The sequence below is a fragment of the Galeopterus variegatus genome, unplaced genomic scaffold, assembly GCF_000696425.1.
Source record: "Galeopterus variegatus unplaced genomic scaffold, G_variegatus-3.0.2 Scaffold42, whole genome shotgun sequence".
Lineage (NCBI taxonomy): Eukaryota > Metazoa > Chordata > Mammalia > Dermoptera > Cynocephalidae > Galeopterus > Galeopterus variegatus.
This window is the reverse complement of record NW_007726153.1, coordinates 975,716-995,264: the sequence shown is the minus strand read 5'-3', so window position 1 is coordinate 995,264 and position 19,549 is coordinate 975,716. Positions and strand designations below refer to the sequence as shown.

Genomic DNA, 19,549 nt, shown 5'->3' with positions numbered 1-19,549 from the left:
AGAACAGTCACAATAATTCCTTGAACTCTCAAAAGGAGAGAACAGAATTGAGGACATAGAGGTGGGAAAAGGAGAGTGAGAGAGAGGGGAGTAAGGAACGAATTGGTAAAGGGCCACAAAACTGATTACAGTGTATAGTGTTGAGTATATTAACTATCCTTATTTGAGCATCACATGTTGCACATGGGTATTGATATTCAATGCTCTACCCCACAAATATTTACAACCAACTATGTTTCAATAAAATAAAAATAAGAGTGAAATAGAAATACCCTTCAACACAGGCCATAGAGACTTTTTATTGATTAATTTCCAAGGAATATAAGCTCACACACACACACACACAAAAAAAAAAACCAACAGAAAGAAACAAATATAACACATATAAGGAAATAAAGCACCATTTGCAAGAGCCTGCAAAAATACCAGACAAGATGGCAAATTCTTCAAATATTAGAAATATGAGACGCAAAATATAAAATAAACATGTTTAAAGATTGAAAATGAAGGATTTTGAAATGTGAAAAAATAGTAAGATACTGTTAAACAGAGGACCAAGAATATTTTAAAAATCAGTAAGTAAATACTAGAAAGAAAAAAATGTGATCATTGATGTTAGAAACTCAGTGCATGGATTTAACAGCAAATTCCAAATAACAGAAGAGAGATTTAATAAACTCAAAAGTCAAGCTAAATAAATTATTCTCAATGTAGCAAGAGACAAAGAAAGGTTAAGAGACATTGAGGATAGAGTTAGAAAGTCTAACATATATAATCAGTTATGAAATAAGAGTAAAGAAAGAGAGAGTGAATTAAAATGAAGCAATACTTGAACAGATAATGGCTTAGACTTTTCTAGACGAAAGAAAGAAACCAATCATGAGATTCAGGGAGCCGAATGCATCCTAAGCAAAATAAATAAATAAAAAGAAAACTACACCTACACATTATAGTTAAATTACAGAACAACAAAGATGATCTTAAAAGCAGCTTGCAAGAAAATACAGATTACTTATAAAGAGAAGAACTGACGGTGGACATCTCAACAGCAACAATGGAAACCAGGAGACAATGAATTATAAGCCTCAGTGAAAATAACTCAGAAAATAACTGTTGACCTAGAATTACATGTTGAGCACAAATGTCTTCCAAGAATGAGGGCAAACAAAGACATTTACAAATAAAACCCTCAGTAAAGGAAAACCTATAAAATTCCAGACCAGGAAAGTGATTCCTGATGGATGGTTTTATGTAAGAAAAAATGACAACTAAAAAGGTGGCAAAAATGTGGTTGATTCTACATAAAAAGTTCAAGTATAAAATAAAATAATAACAATCTGAAATCCTGTAAGATATTAAAATGTTTACATTTTACAAGATGCTTACACATCTAAAACATGAGGGTTCAGAAAGATTGAAGGTAAAGAAATGAATGAAGATATTTCAGTTAAATATTAACCAAAAAGTCTGGTATAACTATGTTAATATCAGAAAGAAATAGACTTTAAGGCAAAATCCAGTAGTAGAGAAAGGGGATCACTACATAATGATGAAAGTTTCAATCACAAAAAATATAAATTTGTAACTTTAGGCTCAAAATATATAAAATGAAAATAAAATGTAAATAGGAGCAGTTCAATCCATCTGCATAGTGAAATCTCTCAGTTACTGATAGAGTAAGCAGCCAAGAAAAAAACATCAGTAAAAAAGCATAAGATTTGAGGACTGTTCTGAAATGGATCATCTCAACCTGTCATCTTCCCTCTTTCCTGAAGCAGAGAGCAGTGGCGTTTCTCTGTGGGCAAGTAACGGTTAGGGACGGGCATGATGTGCCAGGATGAGGGACTGGAAACTGGTGGTCATGTTGTTGTTTACAAATGAGAGTCCCTGATTCTTAAAAAGTAGTGAAGAATCACAGACATTTATGTAAAAGTAGCATTCTTCAGCTACACTTGGTAAATAATTGTAACAGTCTCTGAGTTGTCCACTTACTGTTACTAGGCACAGGAGTACAGGGTGACAAGACAACACACACACTCACTCACACACACACACACTCACTCACACACACACACACACTCACTCACACACACACACACACTCACTCATATACCCTGGACTTTTCCTTATCAGACTATGATCTAAGTTATCCAAAGTCAGATTCTTCAAAAAATATTTCTAAACATCCATTTTATTTCTCATCCTCCAAAATCATAGAGGAAAAAACTATTTTTAAAATGAAAATACTGTGAATTAATTTAGTTTATTTTGTCAAGAAGTTTTGACAAGAGACAGGATGAGGATTCTTTCACTTGAGCCCTCACCATCAAAATCCTAATGAAAATATTTCTTGTTCCTTGAGGACTTGTGTATAAAGAAGATTTGATTTTCCCGAGTAACTGGAAACATTTCCATGTGGACATGTCTTGCACTGAAGATAGCCTCTGCGTTTTTGGATTTTATGTGAGGAGATCAATTAAGACAGTTTGCTGCCTGTATGTTTTCTTCCCAGAGCTGTTCTAGCCACTTCATGTTTGCCCCTTTTTTCTAGCACTCAAGAAGCTGCAAAGAGCGAGCAAAGGAACCGCTCAGCTTTTTCAAGTGCAGAGATGAGTGTTTTTCACGGAAATGAATGCCGGCTGCTTCGGGGAGTATTTTGAGGTCAGAATTCCTTTGAATAAAACTTACAAAGTCATTGGTTTCTTGCCTCAATACACGTAAATAATTTATGAATTTCTATTGTAATTTTTCTTCCAGCTGAATCAAAGCTCTATTTTGCAAATAATTTCACGCGGAAGCCAATGGCACGTACGTACATTCCTGGGCTTTCATTGCAATCAAAAAGTTTGCTATTGCTGTCAGCCGGTGCAATTTCCCTAATTAACCTGTAAAAAGAGTTCTCCTTTCATGAATGCCATTCAGAAATAAACTGATATTGTGAAAGAAAACACGGGCAGGTTCCAGAATGCAAATTCTTGGTGATCCTAAATGATGATGTATGAAAGAGAGAGAAAGGAAGAACAATTTGATTTGCTCCAACCAGGTTGACCCAGAAAGGAGAAGTGCAGAAAAATTTTTTTGCTTAAGCAAACATGACACAAAGTCATACAAGAGCAGCACTCACAATATGCAATATAGAAGCCTCATTAAACGATATATTGTCTGGATCTGAAAGACACTTAAATGCCAGTAATAAAAATGTCTGCTCATTCTTTTTTTGTATTGCCACTTTTCTCCTACTCATTGGCAACAATTCCTATATTGTCATTTGAAACATTGTCATTGGTGTTGGGGTGGGACTCCTTTGCTCTGGTTGAATTATGATTGAATTCAAAATTCAGGTAAGCTTGATAGGCATCTGGTGCTAAAAATCAATCTGACTTGGAAAGAGATGCTAATTTTCTAGGGCAGTGTAGACACTCCCTTTGTAACAAGGACTTAGGTTTCTCCTAGAGTTCTAAAAAAATTTTTAAACAAAAGTCAGTTATTTCAAAGGCCCACAGAAGACTCAGTTAATTTGCAGGACAGTTGTTACCACAGCATGATCTGATTTAAATTATAGTTAATTTTATCTGTCATCTCCCAAAGAGCTGTGAGGCCTTTGGTTATTCTGGTCACATATACTTGGTTCATGTTAGTGCACGATAAATATGTGTTGAATGAACGAATGATCAATTTTTCTGTTCTTTTTCATGTAAGGTTTGTCTTAGAGTTGGACAAAGTAGTGAAATAGACCCTTAAAATTTTTAAAATCTTGCCTTGGTCATTTATGTTTGTGGTTGACAAGGATACTGTTCACTAACATGTCCATTTTCTCTCTGTGTGTGACACATACAGGGACATACATCCCTGACTTCTTGACAGCCAGCTTCGTCATGTGACTTGCTCTGGCCAGTGATATGTGAACAGTGTGCCATGCCCCTTCTAGGTGGAGACATTAGCAGCCACCTTTGCCACATTCTCTATTTCCCTCGCCCCTGTGACAGGCAAAGCTCCAGATAATGACTGCTCTGTTACCGAGGGTCCTGGAGTGAGGGAGCTGGTCATGTGTAGTTGACCCAGAACAGGTACTTGGCACAAACAGGAAGTAAACTGTGTTGTTCTGAGATATCTTGGGGTTGTTTGTAGGTGCAGCCTTGCCAGGCCTGGCCCATCTGGATCAATGAAGCATTGGAAAAGCTTCTACAGATACTACACAAATTGACCACCAAAAAATTGCTAGCCAGCAATATAACAGAGCTCCTGCTGGTGGTGGTTCATTCATTTACTATCAACCTGGCTTTTTAGTTTTTAATAGCTTGGCCAGTCTTTTAAGTGTAAGAAAATACCCATGAAGCCAGAGCCTTTGACAATAATGACCATGAATGAGCTTAAGTAATAAAATTACTTTGTATTGCAGATATCTTTCTACCTTTAACACTTATGAAGGGAAGTTAATTTTCACTCAAATGGGTTTCTTTTCATCTGGTTTTCTGTACAATGTTTATGACTGAGGTTTATTGCTAGCAGTAAAGAGTGTCCAAGTATGTTATGGGAATAGCCAAATTCCCAGTGCTTTAAAATGTATTCCGTAGGCCCCAGAACCAGTTAAAAGCTGATTGATTATACAGCAAATACATCAAAACCGGTATTTATGAAATATCCTATTTCTTCAGCTCAATCTCTCATAAGCATGAACATCACATTTGGGAGTTGTAGTGCAGATATCTCAGACAGCCAGGGGAAAAAAAATTACTGCAGACTCTCCATGACAAGGAAAAGGTTCTTTAAGCTGTTCAATAATTTAATAAAACATTTATGTCAACTGATGTCCTATGAACAAATATTTTAAAAGATATGATTTAAGCAGTTTAGTGTAGCTTGTCTATTCAGACTTTCGTAATTGAGTCACCCAAACACCAATTATATTGCTGAATATAGAACAGAAACTGGGAATGAATGTACAGATGGACGTTTTCATCTGACTGGTTTATAATTGACAGCAAAGTTTCTGTTTGATTTGTTCAAGATTTGGGCAGAAAGTTCCTGCTTAAGAAGGGAAAATGAGCTATTAGACATGGCCTTTATCAAGGATGCCAGAGATGTTTAATGTTTTCAATTTGCATACTTGGTCTATGATTTGTTTTCTTTTTTTGGTGGGTAGTCAGTACAGGGATGGCACCCCTTGACCTTGGTGTTATCAGCACCATGCTCTAACCAACTAAGCAGACTGGCCAGCCCCAATGATTATTTTTGTTACACATTGCTTTTCGGTGTGGTCCGTCTTAGATTACAAAATCAAATTCTTATTCATTGTATGCTAATGCTCTATGATGCTCTATATTAGGTACTATTCCCTAGAGGAGACATAGCGTATTTAACTGATTTGAAAAGCAATGTCTTTTGCAAATAGTAACCCTTGCCTTTTGATGACACCATCAGTAACAACATTCTATGATGTAGATTGCTCATGGAAGCTAGTTTTACTGAGTGCTATGCAACAGAAAAACTCAAGAAATAGATTTGTTGATTGATCAATACCTAGAGAATGCATTAATTTGGGTATCAGCTGAAGTCTAGTACTTCTGAAAGAAATTTTAAAGTCTGAAGAGAAAAATAAGCATATTGACATGCCATAAAATAGATATAAAATCTGTAATAGTCCTATTTTGGGTCTGAAAGTGTAACATTTCATTTTTATGACATAGAGGTCACCAAAACTCTTGCTTAAATGTTTCTGAGGACAAAGGAGAATTAAACCCGGAGTTGAAAATGGTTTTGGTGGTAAATTATCCCCCAAATGATTTCCGACCCCTTCTACCTAATACAAGTTGTGCAAAAGTTTTTTCCCTTTAAAATGTACTTCATGTCTTTATTTCATTGTTGGAATCCATGTGATTCTCTGGACATGTGTTAAAGCAGTTCTGTGCATGGGGCTTTAGCATCTCCCGGGGTGTTATGCAACCAGAGCAGAGATTACTCTTCCTTCTCCCCACGGTGTACAACCCCATGCAATTAAACACAACTTGGCCTGAACTGAAAGGGAAGTCCATGCTCCTCCTATTTTCACTATTCTTCCACATGCCTGAAAGAATAGGTTTCCAAGAGTGTGAAGACAGTCCACTGTCTATTTGGTGGGAGCTATAAAATCCACATAAGGAGCAGGCTTTCCATCCAGGTTTCCAACAGCGCATACTGTTGAATTGGATTTGTGTGTGCTTCAAGTCTGTGGAATAAGCAGAATATGCTGGAGATAACCCATCACTTTATATGTGTGTCTTATGATATTCCCACTTGGGTCCCATCAACCATAAGCCTCCTAAATGGAAAGGAGCCTGTGACAGGCAGCTGTCCTCGCTATACATGCTGCTGATGTTGCCTGGAGAAGAGCAGAAACCGAGACTGAATGAGTTGGGTGGTTTGGTTTTCACGCTTTTCTTTTTTCCCCCTGCTTGGAAAGCTCACTGCATTTTGCTGCTGTTATTACCAACGTTTCATTGAAAATGAAACTGGGGTGTCTTTGTGGGGTTTTGCAGCAAATACGTAAAGCAGGTTCCGGCAAGGTTGGGCAGTTCACAGTCTGAAGTGGGTGGAATAGTAACCATTTGTTTGCTGGGGTAAATGCTGCATAATTTATTCAACTGCAGCAGAGGCTGAAAGCCAATCTGGCCTTGACCCATTTATCTTTAGGAAACTAAAGTAGAGAATCTGGTTTACTGTTGTTATTGAGGTTTTCCTTTTTCCTTTTCAGGGTGTGTGTGTGTATGTGTTTGTGTTGGGGTGGAAGGTGGGAAATACCAGTTTCACCTAAAGACAGTGGCTGAAGGTCCAGATAGTAAAGCAGTTTCTTAAACACAGCCAGACATCCTTTTGAAATGCAAAATAGCGGATTAGGCTGGATGCAGAATCCTTTGAGGTGACAGTGAAATGCCATAGCAGTTTAAAATGAACAACAGACAGTTTCCCAAATCCTCACAACCAAAATGGCCTCACAACCTAAATCACACCAAAATGGCCCCAAAGAAGCATGGAAGAACATTTTTATGGCCAGCATTTTACTCTGAAACTGTTATTAACCAACAAGCAGGAAATGATGTGAGAATGTCAGTTGCTGGGTCCATTTTGTTTCAGAACAATAAAAAAGTACATATCTAGATGATATTTTGCAAGTTCTATACTTAAATCTATATGTATTAATATTTACAACATATTTGTCAACAATGAAATACCAATGAATTGCAAAAGTTGCAGTGTATTTTTGGAAAAATCGTATCCAAAATAGACATTTGATTTATTTTGGCCTAGATGAGATTATATGAGGCAAACAGGGAAGTTTAGCAGATATTGGGATATTATGATTTATATTCATTCCGCTATGTTTGAGGAAGTTGTAATTCTTGGGGGAAAGCTACAAGGGTCATGATAACCACCAGATAAGGGGATTGGACTGAGTCAACTGCAGGAAAATCTGAAGATCCCAAGAGATTGTGTTGGGAAGGGTAAGCACATACTCTCTGAACTGAAGCTACTCTAGCTGTCAACTGGACCAATGGACACAGAATCCTGGCTTGTCCCACCCATGATGTTTCCTCCTCCCATTTTCCATTTATCATCAAAAGACTTTGAGATATTTGTCTTCCCTGTCCCTTCCTTAAGATCTTCCCTTTGAGACTGTCCCCGTTCTGAATTTACCTCTTAGCTTTCTTACCTCATCCAAACTGCCTTGGTCTCAGAAAGCTGGAATGATGAACGGGGCTGCTACTTGGGGGACAATTTCTTTTTAAAAAATGATTTTTAAAGAAGGAATTTTAGACATAGTGTTACCACTGCCCGGACTGAAGGCCAGGCAGCCATGCAGCATCACAATGCATAGGTGCGCCATGTGAATAAGTGTGTGGCCTGCAGGTGAGGGTCACCTTCTCTTCTGGGCCCATGATGCTATATACGGTACAGGTCTTTACTAAGGAGTGTTACCACTTGGAATGGTATTATATAAACCAGATTATATAAATATCTGACTATTATGGTTAATATAAAAAGTCAAGGAAGATAACCTGAGCATACTTGTCTTCAGCCCCACTACAAACGTTCGAGTAAAAAAGATTCAGGGCTCCCTCTCTGAATGCTCTTTAGATAGCAGTAAATTCAAGTAGAAAAATAAAAGTAAACAACCTGCACCATATACTATTTCTTAACCCCCTAAATTCTCTATGTCCCAGCTCATGGAAAAATTAGCTCCTTATGCATGAGAGCTGATGCTGGTTTGTTCTTGGTATTAGTCAGGTAATTACTTGCTCAGCACAAGAAGAGAAGGCCAATATTTTCTATTAGGGAAGAGCTAGCTTTTCAGGCAGACTACACATAGTCTGAACACTGGGATAGAATTTAAATCAGCCACCAAATGAGCAAGTCTTACACAAAGATTAGATTGAAAACCTTGCCATTGGGAAAGAATACCAAAATAGTTGTTAACCATAAATAGCAAGTAGGGAGGAAATTACTAAACAAGTTGGGCATGTGCAGTGTTCCATTCACTCCAGATAATTTGGAAAGGGAAAGCGGAGGTGGAATTTCTCAGGAACTTTCCAGATTGATGGTACAAAGACGAATGGGGGTGAGAGGAAGAATAAAAAGACCAGCGCTTACACTATGCTGCATTGTTCTCCACACAGTCCTCTGGGAAGCAAGAGGAAAACAAATTTAAAGGAAAAAGAAAAAGAGATTATTCTATACATAATAGCACAGCATAGGCATACAGTTCAGCTTTGTAGGATAGCACTCATCCCACCCCACCCCAAATTCCCTCAGAATGACCAGCAGAATATTTGAAAAATCTGCAGACACAGTACAGTGTTGAATACTTACTGGAGATTTATTGGTCTAAATCATCACCAGCTTGATGAGTCAACTTCCAAGTCTGGATTTTTAAAGAAAAATTAACTTTATAAAATATATTCCTGTAAGACACAATTTAAAGAGCATTTTTGCTCTACTGAGTCAGCTGGAGTAAAGACACTCCCTGTCCATGTACGTTCTGCAGCTATATAGCACGCTGTACCTAATTTTCTGAGCTGCACAACTAATTGCCTTTTACAGAAGATGATTCAAAATACTTCTGTATGCTCAGACTTTGAAATCGATCTATTTCGTGTTGATTTATTTATTTATTTATTTATTTAATTTATTTTTTTTTTCCTTTTTGTCTTTTTTCGTGACCGGCAACGGATCGCAACCCTCAGTGTCGCGCCCGTACCGGACCGGGACCAGCCACAGGATCGCAACCCTCGGTGTTGCTCCCGCCCCTCGCTCAGCCAGTGAGCGGCCGGTCTGTATGTGGGATCCGAACCCTCGGCGGGAGCGCCACTGCGCTTCCTAAGCGGCGCACTATAGCAGTGCGCCACCGGGCCGGCCCGTGTTGATTTATTTTTATACTTGATATTACTTCCAGTGAATTGGAACTTTCTTTAAAAAAAATTCATAGTTTCACATCAAATTATTTAAGAGAATTCAGAGTATACATTTAAGAGAAAAGGAAGAGAACCACTCTCTTCCTGAGTGTAAATAATCACCTCTAGCCTATTTAATTGAAAATCATTAACAGTTGTCTGGAACAGAAGGGCTGCTAAGATGAGTGTTGGTAACCAGAAAGAGACACATGATGACAGGACCAGTCTGTCAACCGAATTAGTCAATGGCATTTGTATGCTCAACAAATCATGGCTGTTGGCAGTAAGGACTGTGATATTCTCGGATAAGTCAACTTTCCATCAGCAGCTGAATTTATACGGACATATTCATTCATTCTTAGATAACAATAACAACTTTAGGGTAGTATGTTTGAAAAATACTGACTACCCTTAACTGCTTTTTATGTCCATATAACTTTTGAGGAACAAGTGGAAATGTTTTCTAGTGATATAAAAGAATTTATAAGCTACTTATAAATATAATAAGAGGTTAAATAATGGAATTGATGTATTGTTAAGAGACAGTTTTATTTTCAGTTCTGTTATATAAGTTTTAGCAGCAGTTTACCCAGCTTGAGGTTGGGAGCTTTATTTCTAAAACAAACCCCATAATTACCAGTTCACATAAAAAAGAAGCTTTATAATAACTGATATAAGAACATTTACCAACATATCCCAAAGTTAGTACCACAAATAGTAATTTAAATGGTATTAAGAAGTAACTTTCCAAGAGGTATATACTTATTTTCATGTTGGCAAAGGGGAGGTGTGATTGAAGTATTGTTTTGAGGCTGTCCTTTGAAGCATTTTCCCTGTTGAAACACTCAGAGAAATTAAGGAAAATCTTTTTCAATTATCCTCTTTTTTCTGGAACACATGCTTCTGATAATTATTCAGGAAACATCTTTTCAGGGGAAAATTAGAACAGGAGTAGGTAATATGAGCCTTGTTTTTAAATAGTCCATAGAAGCTGTAAGGCAAGGTAGAACCTTCTGGAGAGTTCACAGTGCGTGCTTCCTGAGGATGGTCACATCTGACAGTAGCACAGCACTCTCTGACCAGGGGTAACTGTTCCATCTTTCCACTTCTTAGAACTGTATTGAACCCTTAAAGAAAAGAAGGCCTTGGGGGAGCCAACGACTGCAAATGGAGATTCTGATATTAGCTTCAGGCCTAGCTTGCATTTCTCAAGAATAACCTTCCTTTTGATGTGGAAACAACCCCTTACTCTTGGGAGGGGAGAAAAGTAGTAACTCCAGGTGGACTGTGGCTGGCTGTGAATTACAAATTGCTAATTCTTACAATTTGGGGAGGGATCAGAATTTAATTCAATAAAAAATGAGTCAAACTGCTGATTCTCACTTACAGAGCCTGAAGTCACACCTCGGAGGGAGTAAACACTACCTGCCATCAGAGGATTTTTAGAAAACAATCAGCTTATTGATTTGAATACCCATGCACTGAGTCTGGTTCTTGGTTTTTACTTATCATCATATGATTAATCACTACCAATTATTTTCTAGAAAAAATTGATTAAAATATATTTTTGGGGGGAATGTGTAAAATAGAAGATCCTCAATCAGTTTGCTATTTGCCAACAACTCTTCAAGATCCTTATATTTGGAGCGTTCTGAAGATTACCAATGAAGTTCCTTTATAAAAGGTTTAAATTCCAATTTTCATATTTATCAGATTTTAAACATCATGTGAAATTCTCAAAGTGGTGGTGCTTTATTTAGGTTGTGCTAAACTGCATAAATATTGTCTTGAGAAATATATTTTTCTCACTCTGCCACCCCTGTTTAAGGATGGGTGGTTATTGCATCTGGGATCAAGAAAAAACTGTGCTTCTTTGTTTCAAAGGGAAAAAAATAATTAGTTGCCATAGATGTCATTATATTGTCCAAATTCAATGTAATTTTAACTAAGTGCATAATGTATCCCAGTTCTTTTTTAAAAAATTGTATTTTATTGTGATAAGAACACTTAACATGAGATCTACCCGCTTAGATTTTTAGGTGTACAATACAATATTGTTATCTGTTGGCACGATGTTGGACATCTGATTTCTAGAACTTATTCATCTTACATTGTACCCCAGTTCTTGAATTAGATTTTAAAAAATTCAGAAAAGCTTGAATTGTTCCAGTAACTAAGTTAGAACTAACTAAAGCAGAAAAAAAAAAAAAAAAAGAGGATCAAACCTATACTCACCATTTGTGCTCTGATTAGAAAGATCTTGATATACAAAGCAATTTGTAAAGTAAAACCCAAACAATAGAATCCAATGAAAACCATCATTTCTTTAAAATAACTGGCAGGTTATTTGGTGGAATCTAACTGGTTGTTTAAAAGAAAAATGATGACTATTTTTAAACTTTTCCTGAGACTGCGATGGAGAACAGACATAAGCAAGGTAAAGTAGAAGGTTGAAGTGATTACAAACATGATAGCTTTTCCAAAACCTACTCTGAAGAGGAGATTTTATTTGCTAATTAATGATGTTAAATTTATAATGTAATTTAGCAGTTAATGACTCCAGTTACCCCTTTACTTTGACACTTCATAGATAGGCCTTTATGTTGTAAGCACATTTGGTTTTTACAGAGAGAAAAATGCTGATACGTAATTACTTTGAGGCCAAACTCAATCAGTTTAATCTTACAAGTTCTACACTGTAGAGGGATATTAACTAAAATCATAAAGTAATTTATAACAGTGACTAATAAAAGTGTTTTCATAACCAGCAATCTTTGAGATCTGAATTTATATGACACAGTGAGATGTGGTCCAAGTGCTTCACAACCTTAAGGTTTTTATATGTAAATTTTACGTCAAGATAATTGGCAAAGCAACATTAACAGTACACACAATTCCAGGTATATAAGTTGTTTATAGTACTATAAATTGAAGAAATTGAAAACATTCAGGTAGTATTTCTTTAAAATTAAGAGCTTTTAATTTTTTATAGCAAAATTTGGTTTTTAAGATACATTCCAAAAATTTGTTTACTATGTTTACGGATGTATTCACCAAGTAAATTGTTTTGATGATAGGTATCATTCAGTCTCCTGATACACATTTAGCTCAGAGTGACTATTTCTAAGGATTTCAACTTTTTAAAGATACATAAAAAATAAAAAATGGTAGTAACATTGATTGACAAGGTCTTTCAAACAGAAAACTACGAAGGAGAAATCATAATAAAGTTGCACTACATCATAATTGAATAAATAAACATTTTAAGAAAAGAACCAAAGCAGATGAATAAGAAATGTGCCATTGTAATTATATCTCTAGAAGAACTGGTAACTTAGTTTTCAAATTAATATTTCAGAAGAAATATAAAGTTGAAAATTTGGTCACTGCTTGAATGGGTTAATAGCTATAAGATTTCTTAAATAATCAAATTCATGACTTAAAAGATCCAATCACTTTTCAATGTTTTAATTAAGAACAGGAACAGATATACAAATAGGATGACTTTTACAACCAACCTTTTCAGAATCCCAAAACGTGTTTTGGAGAATGATCTTGATAACAGAAAGCACCCCCAATGGTAATCAATCCAAGAATACTCACCAGCCGGTCCAAGCTTGTGCCTGCGGCGGTTGTGGGTCTTTCCTCAGGATTGTAGGGCCTGAAACGTGTATTAAAATTTTCAGGAGCTGAGCGGGCAGATCTGAGAGCTGGAGCAGGCTTGGGCTGGCCACATCCCTGAAAGACCTGGAGGAAGCACGGAAAGTTACACAGTGAACTTCATTGTGAAAATCATGATGCAGAAGAGTGCAGTGCAATGGTTTCCACATTTTCCATGGAACTCTTACTTCCAATAAACTTTAATTTTGTAATTTAAATATGTACAACCCCTGATATAATAGAAAGAATTACCTAAGCAGATACAGAGTGACCAATTCTATGCTCTGACTCTTAGTTTCACCATATACAGTCGGTCCTCATTGTTTGCAGATTTCACATTTGCAAATTTGCCTACTCACTCAAATTTATTTCTAATCCCCAATTCATTCTCACAGCACTTTCATGATCACACACAGAGTAGCAAAAAACTGGAGTCCCACCTGCATGTTCCCAGCTGATGTTGAATAAGGAGGGGCTCTGGCTTCTCATTTCAGCTCTCACACTGGTCTATTAGTACCACATCTTCACATGTTTGTGTTTTTTCTGGTGATTTCACTGTTTAAAATGGCCCCGAGCCTAGGGCTGAAGTACTGCGTTCCTAGCACAAGAAGTGTCTTGTGGAGAAAACGTGTGTTAGATAAACTCTGTTCAAGCCTGAGTTAGATTGCCATGAGTTCAATGTTAATGAATCAACAATACGTATTAAATAAGGTGTCTTTAAACAGAAGCACACATAAAACAAGGTCATGTGTTGATCGATTGACAAAAATGTTGTGACTAGTGGCTCACAGGAACATAACCCTGTATTTCCTGTAGGAGCAATGATTCAGTATTTGCTAGTTTAGTGTTTGCAGTGACTTTATAGAACATAACTACAACAAATAATGGGAATCAACTGTATTAAAAATGGGAATTGTAATAGTTACTTCATAGGATGACTTCAGGATTAAACAAGCTGTGTCCCAAACACTTTCATGTACTTGAATTTGGCTTTCAATAAACATCCGTTTGGGGTTCCTGCTATCATGACAAATGCAGTTCACGTGTGTATATAAGGTCAAATAACTTCAGTAACTCCTCTTTGAATAATGAAAACCTCTACTGAAAGAATTCTTTGGAAACGCTCTTGAGCACTGGTGTGGAAATAAGACAAGCAAATGTGGATAACATCCATATAATGACAGTTTTCTCTAATTTTGTTGTTGACAGCTGTTCATGTCACAATTAGGATTGCTGTGGGAAATCAAACATGTTATTGTAATGATCTTAGGAACTGAGCTGCCAGTTCTTGTCCACAGTGATTTCACTCCGCCTGCTGTAGGGACATTTCCTTTGCTGTTTATAGAAGCTTCACACTCTTTGCTGGTTATCAAGAGATAACATCTTTACTAGAATGACAGGAAATATAGTAACATTTTCAGGAAACCCTGATGAAGTTTAATTTTATGCTTCTCCCATTTCTACACAGATGATTCTTCTCCTAGATTTTTTTTTTTCAGTAAACTTTTCAGGACTGTTTATGTGAGCTAATTCTTGCATGTGCATATTTACAATGCATTTGTTCTGGTTCTATTATCTGATTCTGCATTGTTTAACTCTAAAATAAGCATTTTTCATCACGTGTATTATGTGATTCCACTGAAGGACGCAGGGAGCTCTTGAGTGCCATTCCCGATGACAAATTCCATCTTGAGACACAATTCATTTTGCTTTCCCACTGCAACTAATTTCTCTTTTGTTGTATTCAAAAATTCTCCTTCAACTCAGCATTTTGCAGAGGAGTACTTTGTCTTGGCATCCCTGAGATTGGCCGTAACACACTATTGATTATTCTTCTTGCACACAATTTCTGAAGTTGATGGTGTAAACCAGTGTGATAAAGATAGTGGGCCCTTTTCTCCCTGGTGCCTAAATCACTTCCCCCTGGCAAGGTCATTGCTGATGGAGGACATTAACATTTCCAAAGCTCCAGGGATCTGTTGAGTGTGCTATTTTGGATTGCTTTGAAAATGACAGCTGACTTTTAAAAAGTGTAATGCCTAAGGCAAAACAGTAGTAATGGCCTTGTTGAGATTTCATGAAGCCAAGCACTGAAAGAGTTAATAGACCTTCTTAATTTGCCCTTTGGGAAAAATGTGGTTCACTGGGTTAAGTTAAATCAAAGGAACATGAATGCCCTGAAAGAATATTAGTGTTCTGGGAAGATACTCCAGCATAGAAGAAAAAATTACCACTTGCTTGATTTTCTTGTTTTGTTTTGGAGGGTGTTACTTATAACAGAACGGAGATTAGTTAATATAGCCTAGCAGCTTTCTATTATTTACATCGGGTTTGGATTTTGAAGATAGCTTCAGTGCAGATATTGTTGGGTCTATGACCCACACTGAACACTGACCCAATTATTTTGGAAACAACACCTAACCCCATAATCAGGAGGAGACCTACATAAAAATCTGTCACAATAACCTCATATCTTGAAAGTCCCTAAATAGAGATTCTATCATACTCTTAGAAATCAGAATTGTCATTAAAAAACTCTTTAGTGAGAAAGTTTCAAGCCTTAGGGGTCAATTTTCAGAATTTTATAAAACCTAATGAAACAGTTGCAGAGGCATACTGGAGCATCAACTTGCCCTGTTTTTGCTTGAGAATGATTAAACCCCACTGTATATTCTCATACAGAGAATAAATCTTAAACAACATATACTTATCATATAACTTAAATGATTGACAAAATAAAATTAATAATTTAATTTTTTTGAGGGGAGGGAGCAGCTGGGTGGTGTGGGGTTCCACACCCTTGACCTTAGCGTTATCGACACTGTGCTCTAACCAGCTGAGCTAACCAGCCAGCCCCATAATTTCATTTTTAATATACGTGCTGTGGTCTGAATATTTGTGACCTCCCAAAATTCATTAGCTGAAACCTAATCACTGATGTGAAGGGATTAGAAGGTGGGGCCTTTGGGAGGTGATTAGGCTCTGCCCTCATAAAAAGGATTAGTGCTTTTATAAAAGAGGACCCAGGGAGCAACCTTGCCTCATCCAGTGCATGAGCACACAGTACGAAGGTGGCAGCTACAAACCACAATATAGGCCGTCACTGAACATCAAATCTGCTGGAGCCTTGATCTTAGGCTTCCCAGCCTCCAGAACTGTGAGAATTAAATTTCTGATATTTATAAGCCACCCAGTTTATGGTATTTTGTTATAGGAGCCCAAATAAATTAAGACAACATGCAATCTGTTAGCTAGAAGAAATATTTTAAAAATATGGGGTTCACCAAAGGATGGCTGACAAAAAGAATTCTTATACAGAAAATTTGGACTGTCTCAATTTTCTGTTTGCTATAGCAGCAGTATAGTAACACAAAGTTTTGTGGTTCATGAAACCCAGGGTTAGGTTAGTATAAACGACCAAGGAGCCTTTTCCCTGGTGGTCTGGGTACCCCTATGTTTTATATTTTGAATAAGGGAAGAAACAGATGAGGAATAATGTGAAGGAAAGGGCCTTAGGTTAAATGAAGTTAGTACAAATGCATCTCAGCTTATGATGGGGTTGCATCCTGATAAACCCATTGTAAGTTGAAGATATCCTAAGTCAAAAAGGCATTTAATACACCTAATGTACTGAACATCATAACATAGCCTAGCCAACCTTAACTGTGTTCAGAACACTTACATTAGCCTATAGTTGGGCAAAATTATCCAACACAGAGCCAATTTTATAATAAAGTGCTGAATATCTCATGTAATTTATTAAATACTATACTGAAAGTGAAAAATAGTGGTTGTGTGGGTACCCTAAGAACGGTTTGTAACTGCATGCATATCACTTCCATATCACTGTAAAGTTGAAAAATCATTAACTGGAACCATCGTAAGTCAGGGACTGTCTGTAGATCAAATGGTCAGGGCTACAGATATAGATTTAGATCATGAGCCTTAAGATGGCATTTGAAGTCTTGAAACTGGTTACGTTTACCAAGGGAAAAAAGTCTAGATAGGTGGCAGATGGACGGAGCTGAGGACAGCCCAATGCCATGCCAACATTTAGAGGGTCCTCCCTCAGCCTCAGTTTCTTCCTCTGTTGAATGGGAATGAGATTATTTATGACACAGATACACGGTGATGATAAAATGCAATACATAAAGCAGAATAACAGAACCCAGCATACCAAGTGCTTGATAATACTTAATTATATCATTCTATAATCTGTATTTCCCAGAAGTTTTGCTTTCTGAGTAAGGAAATTTGAAGGAAAAATGTTCACTGCCCTCAAATTTTTTAAATGTTTTTCACAAAATATTATTTCCAGGGGCTGTTAGCAGCTGTTAGCTTATCAATAGACTCCATGCATTAAAGCAAAATTTGAAAACTTCACAAGGGCTTCATCATGCTACCATGTGTTCTGACTTGGAGGATGTTATTTATAGTGTTTCCCAAAATCATTCGACCAAGGCTCCCCCGGAAGGTTCTCACAAGACTAGTGTCCCAGGGAACGTGCCCTGAGATAGGCCATGAAGGCAGTTGTAACCTGCCAAGAGAGAAGTGACTCAGACAGAACTGCACGCACTTACAGGGGTTTGTGAAGCCGTTCTGCCTTCCTCTACCTGCAAATTGAAAGAGGAATGCTATTTTAAGACACTAAAGATCTTAGAACAGAACAGAAATTTCTAGAGGATATAGCTGCAGGCTAAGCCACCTTACTGGGGAACAAAAAATTAGCTCTACCCCCTTTAAGGAATCATCAGAATTGCCCCCTGCTTACCTTCGTCATCAAGGGATGTTGAAAGGGATAATTAGTTAGTTCGGGAAGGTATTTGGAAGCCCCAGTGTCGACAGATGCTACTCACGTACAAAGGAATTATCCTTCCCACCTAGTTGACTTGCAAAACCTGTGGATTTGGGGAAGGTATCTGGCTTATGAATCCTCTCTCTTAGGCAGATTACGGAGATGATGTCTCAGAAGTATGTTGGCATTCTGAGGTTAAAGATGCTGTCATTAAGATAGAAACTGCTGAAAGAAGAAACATTTTACAGCTTGGAAAGGATGAGGAGGAGAGGCAGGTGTGGTGGCAACAGGTTTAAGTGTTCTGTCTTAGGTTTCTAAATACTAGAAACAATGTTCTTTCCTTTAAGAACATTGCAGCATCTTAACATATTTCTCTTAAAATGTGCTATCATGGTGTGCACTTTTTCAGAGGTACACGTAGCCTCATACCTGTATCATTTTGTGTTCTTTATCTTTTGGGTTGTCATCTGCAGCTTGATTACACATTGGCAAAAGTCATGACTGGCAACCTGAGAAGCAAGGGCTGCTGGTAAATCCTGTATTTATTAATAATTCTATCTTCTTGCTTTCTACTCAGTAGATTCTTATAATGGTGGGAAAGATGTTGCTATTTCCATACACCATTACGAAATTTGCAAACAGAACTCTAATCTTTCATATTAAATACAGTTAACACTGCCTACATTTAATCAGATTTGATGCTTTTAGAGTAATGTTTTATTTACTTATTAGATTCTAATTTATATTGTAGTGTTAATGAACAAATTATTTGTTAGACAACTACTTGGGGAACTCAGGTGTATCCTGTTTGTACCCAAGAAAACAGAGGCTATCAAGTCTGCATTTGCTCTGCTTATACAAGTATTTTGTCCAAGCTTGGCCATTATTTTCATAAGAGACATCTGTGGTATCTCAGTCCATTCTGGCTGATATTTATAACAAAATATCTTAGACTGGGTAATTTATAAACAACAGAAATTTACTTCTTACAGCTCTAGAGGCTGGGATGTCCAACATCAAGGTGCCAACGGATTCGGTTATTTGTTGAGGGTTCTCTGCTTCAAAGATGGCACCTGCCTCCTCACATGGCAGAAGGGCAAAAAGGACTAACAAGCTCCCTCAGGCTTCATTTATAAGGGCACTAATCCCATTCATGAGTGCTCCACCCCCATGACCTAATTACCTTCCAAAGGCCCCATCTCTTAATACCATCACCTTGAGGGTTAGGATTTCAACCTACAAATTTTGGGAGAACATAAAAATTCAGACCATAGAAACAGGTTACAAACAAGAGTCTAAAAGTTCTGAGTACTAACATCAGTTATTCTTCTTACACCTGTGTGACCTTGGGGTAACACTTTCTCCCCGATTCTCAAAGTTGTTGTGAAGAAAAAATGATATGATGCATAGAAAAGACACTGAGAAAATGAGGCATAAAGGTATATTACTTTAACTGAAATAATCTGTAGTTAAATAGGACATTAATGAGTAATAAACCTATAGATTATGCAATCATACATGAATAATTTAAGCTCTGTGAAGAGTAGGATTTTATACTTTTTGTTCATTACAGTATCTCAGAATCTGTGAGATTCCAGCACATAGTATGTGTTTTAAAAAAAATTGGCAATGAAAAATTATGAATAAATGAAATTTTTAGTTATTATAT

At 37.0% G+C, this 19,549-nt stretch overlaps 1 protein-coding gene across 1 annotated transcript in view; it reads right to left on the bottom strand.

Annotated features, from left to right (window-relative positions):
* GPC6 (glypican 6) overlaps window positions 1-19,549 on the bottom strand; it is a 962,025-nt gene that overhangs the window by 73,051 nt on the left and 869,425 nt on the right. The window contains exons 8-9 of the mRNA XM_008571554.1: window positions 13,029-13,172; window positions 8,626-8,655 (exon numbers count right to left, since the gene is read on the bottom strand). Coding sequence (XP_008569776.1) covers window positions 8,626-8,655; window positions 13,029-13,172 — 174 coding nt within the window. The remainder of the gene's footprint in view (window positions 1-8,625; window positions 8,656-13,028; window positions 13,173-19,549) is intronic.